Raw genomic sequence first — 8,833 nt, 5'->3', positions numbered from 1 at the left:
CGTTTATTCCCTTTGTGTGTATTGGAACTAAACCAAAAAAGTGAGGAAAAAAAAAGCAAATTGGACATAATGTCACCAAACTCCAAAAATGGGCTGGACAGAATTATTGGCACCCTTAACTTAATATTTGGTTGCAAATCCTTTGGAAAAAATAACTGAAATCAGTCGCTTCCTATAACCATCAATAAGCTTCTTACACCTCTCAGCCGGGATGTTGGACCACTCTTCCTGTACAAACTGCTCCAGGTCTCTTATTGGAAGGCGCCTTTTCCCAACAGCAATTTTAAGATCTCTCCACAGGTGTTAAATGGGATTTAGATCCGGACTCATTGCTGCCACTTCAGAACTCTCCAGTGCTTTGTTGCCATCCATTTCTGAGTGCTTTTTGACGTATGTTTGGGGTCATTGTCCTGCTGGAAGACCCAAGATCTCGGAAGCAAACCCAGCTTTCTGACTCTGGGCTGTACAGTGCGACCCAAAATCTATTGGTAATCCTCAGATTTCATGATGTCTTGTACACATTCAAGACACCCAGTGCCAGAGGCAGCAAAACAACCCCAAAATATCATTGAACCTCCACCATATTTCACTGTAGGTACTGTGTTCTTTTCTTTGTAGGCCTCATTCCATTTTCAGTAAACAGTAGAATGATGGGCTTTACCAAAAAGCTCTATCTTGGTCTCATCTGTCTACAAGACGTTTTCCCAGAAGGATTTTGGCTTACTCAAGTTAACTAGATACATTAGGTAGTAGCAGGCTCCCCACATTAGATAGGCATTATGTCCCCCCCCCGACTCTCACACACAGACACACTTACCTGTCCTGCGCTGTGCTTCTCTCCGCCGGCGGCGTGATGTCACTGACGTCCTCCTATGCGGGTCTACAGAGGGACGTCACATGCGCGACGTCCCTCATAAGACTCAGGCCGGTGTGACCAACCGGAGACGGGGAGGAGGAGGGTGGGGTAAGTGAAGTCTTCCGGCATTTAGCGCTGCTTGTCCGAAGCAGGGCTAAATGCCTGAAGAAACCACCTGCCTGGTGCCCAGAACTGCATGTCCCGGGCGTCTGGCATTACAAATCACACATCCCTGGTGCGGGCCACAAACTTTCGATCCACGGGTCGCAAATGGCCCGTGGGCAGGGAGTTTGAGACCCCTGCTTTAAAGGCTTAAAGCGTACCTGTCAGTTCCCACTAACTAAAAATACATAATATGTTACTCAGTACCTAATCCGGACCATGTTCTAAGGCTGGACTGGCCTACCGGGATAGCTGTAAAATTCCCGGTGGGCCGGCGGCCATTGAGTGGTGAAGCTAAGACCTATAAGCTCCCAGCCCTGCTACTCAAACCAGTACTGGCCAGGAGGCTGCGCAGACCACTGGCATCATGAAATAGACTTTTTGTGGGGCCCGGATGGAGACGTTATTGGAGCAGATGGAACTGTTCTGCGTGGGTGTGGTGGCAAGGGGAGTTTTTTTGTTTGTTTTATTTTCAAATTTTTACAATCTACCACTTAGCTAATGGGGGGGGGGGGAGCTGCTTACCTAAGGGGAGAGAGAGAGGCCACCTACCTATCTAAGAGTTGAAGGAGGGATGAAGGAGCCACCTACCAAAGGGGGGAGGAGCTTAAGCCACCTATCTAAGAGGGGGGGGGGTAGCTGAAGCCACCTACCTAAGGGGGGGGGGGCTAAAGCCACCTATCTAGGGGGAGCTAAAGCCACCTATCTAAGGGGGGCTACAGCCACCTACCTAAGGTGGGGGGATGGAGAAACCACCTACCTACTGGGGGGGTAGCTGAAGCCACCTACCTAAGGGGGAATGGAGAAACCACCTTCCTAAGGGGGGCTAAAGCCACCTACCTACCCAAGGGGGGGGGCTAAAGCCACCTACCTACCTAAGGGGTGGGGGAGAAGCCTCCTACCTACCTAATATAAGGGGGTGGGGGAGGAGATAGACTTAGCTTATATTAAGGGAGGAAGGGGGAGAAGGCTGCGTACCTCCATACCTAATATTAGGGGGAGATCTATCTAGCTAATATTGAAATAGAAAGGGCAGAGAAGACTGCCTACCTACCTTATATACGCGGGGGGGAGTTCTACATAGTTAATATTGAAGGAGGGATGGGGGATGAGTCTACCTACCTAACATAAAGGAGGAAGAAATCTACTTAGATAATATGAAGGGAGGGGAGCTTGCCTAAGCAGGGCTAAATGCGTTGGGAAACGCTGGTCTATGTAGAGGACAGGAGCTTCTTCAGGGTCCTGTACAGTACACGCAATGTCCTAACACGCTCCGTGGACTGATTATAAACGGGGTGCGGCGCGCAAGATCACGGGGGTCCCCAGCGGCGGGACTCCCGAGATCAGGCATTTTATCCCCTATCCTTTGGATAGGGGATAAGATGTCTAAGCACTGGAGTACCCATTTAAACCTCTTCTCATGACAGCTTTTTAATGTATGAGTCTGCATACTGCTGTTCTGGTACAAATTTGTCAGATTTAAAGGGGTACTCCACCCCTAGACACCTTATCGCAGCCACTGGGACACCAGGCCCCCCAGGCCGGAGATCACGTGGGGGCCAGACCCCCCATGAAAAGACATCTGTCTAGGGGCTGAGTAGCCCTTTAACTTTGAACTTTTGTAGAAATGGGCCAGTGTTCCCCGCAGTGTGTACATTCAGTTGGAAAAAGGGAAATATCCACTACCATACCCCTCTGGTTGAGACTTATCTCCTGGGGAAACAAAGGATCCATACTGTCCAATCCCCCAACTATGGCTGTTACAGGTGAAATATATACTGGCTGTTCCAAATGTATACAGAGTGGCTCTCCCTTCTGTCTCATAAAGGGGTTCTCTGTCACTTCTGTACCCATATATCAGTACCAAATATACAAAACCTATAGTATTATAACTCTTCTCTGTTTTTCAGCCATTCCTCTGCGGCTGCATAAAGAAACCACAGACAGGCCTATAATATGATTTTTACTATAGGGTCAAATATTAATATTTCCATTAGGTAAACAAGTGAAAACAAAGGATAGCGTGCCTTTAAGAAAGCTAGAAGGCAGAATCATGGTTTGAAATTTGGTCCTTCTACAATGTTAGATGCATCCAGGATTGGAAACTCGGCCCATGAATACTACAGCATTGAGAGCTACTTCTCGGATGAAGACCAGGAAGGGTTTGTTGGCTCTAAATGTGATCCTGTTGGGTCTGAACGAGCGACCAGCCAGCACAACAGCAGAACTTGCGGCGGCCTCACTGCCCTCTTCGTTGACCTGAAAAATAAGACACTTCATTATGGTGTTGCCCGTTCCTATGGGCCAAGCTCTTATAACTTGTGGTTATTTTCTAGTGTGATCTTTTGTCCTATTATTAATTTGCTTATTATTTGTTTATTATATATTAATATAAGATGGTTTTACATAGAAGCAAGGACTTAAAGGGGTACTGCATCCATAGACATCTGATAAGACGTCTGATCGCGGAGGTCCCGCCGCTGGGGACCCCCACGATCTCGGCTGCGACACCCCAGACACCCGGTGCATGAAGCAAACTTCACTCCATGCCGGATGACTGGCGATGCGGGGCGGAGGCTCGAGATGTCATGGTCACGCCCACTCGTGATGTCATGGCCACGCCCCTCAATGCTAGTCTATGGGAGGGAGCGTGACGGCACAAGCGGAGCATGACCGCAACGTCGTGAGTCTCCGGAGCTGCACCTGATGCTCTAAACGAACGCTGGGTGCAGCAGCGAGATCGCGGGGTTCCCCAGCGGCGGGTGCCCTTCAATCAGACATCCTATCCACTATCCTTTGGATAGGGGATAAGATGTCTGGGGGTGGAGTACACCTTTAACTAGAATTCATGGGGCCTCCGGAGAAGCCGCCGGAGAAGTCGGAGAAGTTTGTGACGAATCGAATTTACTGTAAGTTCGCTCATCTCTAGATGTAACACCTATTGGCCATCAACAATATAATATACAACCATAACTGTATTGTAATAAGCCGTGTGTCCCCATCACATGACCAGGACAGATTTATATCAACTGTAAGTAAATAACATAAGTTCCTAATTAACCCCTTTAATCCTTAGCCTGTTTTGACCTAAAAGAAGTACTCTGCCCCTAGACATCATATCCCCTATCCCAATTGCTGGGGTACCGTCGCTGGCTACGGCATGATCACGGCTACGGCATCCCAGATATCCGGTGCACGGGGCAAACTTCGCTCCGTGGTGGATGACTGGCGATGTGGGGTGGAGGCTTGGGACGTCACAGTCACACCCTGCTCGTGACGTCACGGCCAAGCCCCCTCAATGCAAGTCCATAGACTTCATTGAGGGGGCATGGCCATGACATCACGTGCCTCCGGCGTTGCACTCTAAATGAACGCCGGGTGCAGCAAGGCGACCCCCGCGATCAGACATCTTATCCCCTATCCTTTGGATAGGGGATAAGATGTCTAGGGGTGGAGCACCCCTTTAATGACCAAGGCAAATTTTCTAAATTGGATGTGTCCAATTATTTGGTATTAACTGGAACGCTTTTACTTATGAAAGCGATTCTGAGATTGTTTTTCGTGACATATTGCACTTAAGTTGTAAATTTTGATTGATATATTCTGCGTTTTTTGTGAAAAACTAAAAAATTTTGCAAAAAAATAAAATTTCAAAGAATTAGCATTTTTCGAGATGTTAAATTTTCTGCTCATACAATAAATAGTCATGCTGCACCAAATTAATAATTAATTCACAATATGTTTACTTTATGTTCCCATCATTTGATAAACATTGTTTAATTTTTTTTCGAATGTTAGAAGGTTTAAAAGTTTTGCAGCATGTTTCCAAGAAAATTTCAAAATCAGATTTTTCAGTGACAAGTTCAATTCTGAAGAGGAATTGAGGGGCCTGTATGTTAGATACCCCCATAAATCTAAAAACTGCAAAGTAGTCAGAATGACTTCACAGAAATGAAAGCAAAATGGAGGCGGAATTTAAAAATGTCATTTTTTTGCAGATTTTCCATTTTAATAAAAAACATTTCTGTAGCACAGCAGGTGTTGACAGAGAAACGCAATTCAATATTTATTCCCCAAATTCTGATGTATTTAGAAATATCCCATATGTGGCCTTAGTGCGCTACGTGTCTCACACGCAGGCCTCAGACATGAAGGCGTGCTGTGTGGATTTTGGGGTACATTTGACACTGATCGGTTTTTACTTAATTTTTTATGAGGTGGTATAAATAAATAAAAAATCTATTCTACAGTTTTTTATTAATTTTTTTAGGTCGTTTGTCATGGGGTATAAATGACATATATAATATAAATATATATATATATATATATAATTTATTTTATTACACATTTTTTTTTCACCATTATTTTTTTCCACCTTTGTTTCATAATTTTTTTAAAACTTTTTTTAACACTTTTTTTTTTTTTTTTTTTTTTTACTATGATACACATAATTCAGTGGAGTACTCATCTGTACTCCACTGAATTATGCCTATGCCTGTGAGTTTTACACTGGCAGGTATAGGATTGCTGATTAGACTCTACCTTAGGAAGAGACTGATCAGCTTCTGTTGCCATGACAGAGGCCATTGTCAGGTCTCCGGTTGCCATGGCAACCATTGGCGTTCTGCTTTCAACGTGCAGAGCGGCGATCGGAAACAGAGTGACCGCAGCGTCTATAGGGTTAACTCCAGATCAGAGGTCAGCTCTGATCCTGAGTGCTGCAGGTGGCTTCCTCTGACGGGGTCCCCCTCTCCTCCCTGCTATTGGGCCGTCTGTACTGACAGACCAATAGCAGCAATCGCCGGCCGGCGACCGCTGTGATTGGTACCTAGCCGGCTTCAGGGACGCTATCAGATGCATGTACGTGGTGATGCGGGAAGTCAGCCCTAATCGCCATGTACATGGACCTGATTAGCGCGTACATGGACCTGATTTCGCGCGATCGGGTTAATGACTGCAAACAAACATGCAGAAAGTATCTATCTATTGTTCTATCTATATACATATATAGTCATTGTCTTGTTATTTGTTATTTACCAAAATCAGAAAACACCTTTAAAGTCTCTTCAGACAATGTAAAACAAAAATATTGAACAGAAATATAGCCGCAATTTCACAAACTAACGGGCTGTTATTATACATTTTGATGAAAAAGTACAAGCCCACTCGCCACGTCAAGGTCACCTATTCAGAGTGGGTCCCTAACCTGACACTGGCGTAGCGGCGGGCAGCGATTACTGCCTCCGCGACACCAAGCCCACCGGGGGAATGACTCAGTGCTGCCCGACCAAGCCCCTGGCTCTGGGCCGCACCACCCTACAGAAACAATGGCCGCCACAGAGAACCACACCAGTGTGAACACCTACCATGTACTCCCTTGCCAGAGAGCTAGGAGAATGCTAGGAGGAAACCCATATCTCTTCAGACAATATTTATTCTTCACTTCTCTTACCTCTAAAAATGCTTTGTGAAATGCATCTGACACAAACAAGTCTGCTCTTCCTCCAGAAACAATCCCTACGAAAAAAGAATATATGTTCACAAATAACAATTTAAAAGAAAAAAAAAAAAGCTTAGCTGTCAATATCTGGTATACAATGCATTTAGAAAGTTTTCAGACCCTTTCACTTTTTAAACATTTATGTTGGGGACTTGTGCTGAAAGGAAATGAAATCAAGTTTCCCCAAATCATTCTGCAATCATTTCCCCTATGAAAACGGAATTTTAGGAATCTTTGCTAAATTATTAAAAATTAGAAATTATAATCTTGCAGTGACATAAGTGTTCAGATTCTTTACTCAGGACTTAGTAAAAGCCCCTTTGGCAGTGATTCCAGCCTCCGGTCTTCTTGAGGATGAGGCCGCAAGGTTTACACACCTGGATTTGGGGATTTTCCACCATTCTTCTCTGCAGGTTCTCTCAAGCTCTGTCAGGTTGGATGTGGACCATTGGTGGAAGCCATTTTCAGGACTCTTCCAAGATGTTCAATTGGGTTCAGGTCAGCGCTCTGGCTGGGCCACTCAAGGACATTCAGAGTCGTCCCTAAACCGCTCCTGTGTTGTCTTGGCTGTGTGCTTAGGATCATTGTTTTGTTGAATGGTGAACCTTCACCCCAGTCTGAGGTCCAGAGCACTCTGGATAAGGTTTTCATTAGGGATCGACCGATTATCGGTATGGCCGATATTATCGGCCGATAATCACAATTTTGGGCATTATCGGTATCGGCAATTACCTTGCCGATAAGCCAATGATGCCCCGCCCCCCGCATCGTCCCCACCCCCCGAGCCGCACCGCGACCGCCCCCCCCCCCCCCCCGACGCACCGTGTCGCACCCCCCACCATAGTGCTGGGCGGTATACCGGTATGGATTTTTGCCCATACCGCTATACCGGTCAGGCCCCTCCCCCACCCTCCGAGTTAATAAAAAAAATTAAACTTACCCGTAATGGGGGTGCTCCGGGCCATCCCTCGTTTCTGTAGTGTCCGGGGGCGTTCCGGGTGGTCCTTCTTCTCCGGCGGTCATCTTCTCCACTCCGGGCAGGCTCCGGCCTAGTAGCTGCATAGACGCCGCTACGCCGTGACGTCAGGTGCGTCGCTGCGCACGGACGTCACTGCGCAGCGCCGTCTATGCATCGTACTAGGCCGAAGCCTGCCCGGAGTGGAGAAGATGACTGCCGGAGAAGAAGGACAGCCCGGACCAGTTCACCCTTCACCCGGAACGCCCCCGGACACTACAGGAAGGATGGATGGCCCGGACCACCCTGACAGGTAGGGGGAGAGAAGCGGGTGGTGGCCTATGGCACCGCAAAAGCCACTGCAGTGCATTGATTTAAAGCGCCCGCTTTAAATCAATGCACTGCAGCGGTGTCGAGGGGGGATAAATAGCCGATAACTTATACCAGAATATCGGTATAAGTTCTCAGCTATCGGCCCTAACCTCCACCGATTATCGGTATCGGCCCTAAAAAAACGATATCGGTCGATCCCAAGTTTTAATTATGAATAATTGATATCTCTGCACTTTGGTCCATTCTGCTTTTCATTAACCCTGAGCAGTCTCCCTGTCCCAGCCACTATAATACCCCCACAGTATGATGCTGCCCCCACCATGCTTCCCTGTAGGAATGGCATTGGGCAGGTGATAAGCAGTGCCTTGACCAGAGAATGTTGTTTTTCACAAAGTCTTTTAGTTGCTTTTTTGTAAACTCCAGTCAGCTTTAATGTGTCATTTACAGGGAAGATAGACAAGTAAGAATCCCAGCACTCACCATAAATAGAATGCAGACGTGATTTATTGCATTTCCTGTGTATAAACAGGACGCGTTTCGGCTCCTGGCCTTCCTCTGCTGTCATCAGAAAGCAGAGGAAGGCCTGGAGCTGAAACGTTTCCCGTTTATACTTAGGATTTTCAATAAATCACGTCTGCATTCTATTTATGGTGAGTGCTAGGATTCTTACTTGTCTATCATACTCTGGATTTAATCCATCCACTTACACCACCAACGATCTACGGAAGTGCGGACCCTCTACCAATTTTTACAGGAAAGAGGCTTCTTTCTGCCCACTTAAAAGCTTAGATTGGTGGAACTGAACAAGAGGTATAGTCCGGCACTGCTGCCCTATAGAGACCAGTCCCAGCAGAAATTCAGTAACAGTTCACACACAGACCATGCGGTGCCGGGGGTGCAATCCACTATGTAGCAGAAACAAATGTTCACCAGGAAGGTGTAAATGAAAGGATGCACTCACCCGGGAGTCTTGATAGGAGAAGACTTTATTGGATCATCGGTACAGCACACAGGCGGGTAGGCGCAG

At 46.6% G+C, this 8,833-nt stretch overlaps 1 protein-coding gene across 7 annotated transcripts in view; it reads right to left on the bottom strand.

The window, feature by feature from the left end:
- Window positions 1-2,983: 2,983 nt before the first annotated feature.
- SERPINC1 (serpin family C member 1) overlaps window positions 2,984-8,833 on the bottom strand; it is a 53,944-nt gene continuing 48,094 nt past the window's right edge. For all 7 annotated transcript variants that reach the window (XM_056532049.1, XM_056532050.1, XM_056532047.1 and 4 more), the window contains 2 exons: window positions 6,471-6,535; window positions 2,984-3,277 (listed from right to left, as the gene is read on the bottom strand). In XM_056532049.1, the coding sequence (XP_056388024.1) occupies window positions 3,101-3,277; window positions 6,471-6,535 (242 nt within the window). In that variant the 3' untranslated portion in view covers window positions 2,984-3,100. The remainder of the gene's footprint in view (window positions 3,278-6,470; window positions 6,536-8,833) is intronic.

The sequence above is a fragment of the Hyla sarda genome, chromosome 7, assembly GCF_029499605.1.
Source record: "Hyla sarda isolate aHylSar1 chromosome 7, aHylSar1.hap1, whole genome shotgun sequence".
Taxonomy (NCBI): Eukaryota; Metazoa; Chordata; class Amphibia; order Anura; family Hylidae; genus Hyla; species Hyla sarda.
This window is presented reverse-complemented; position numbering and strand designations above follow the sequence as displayed.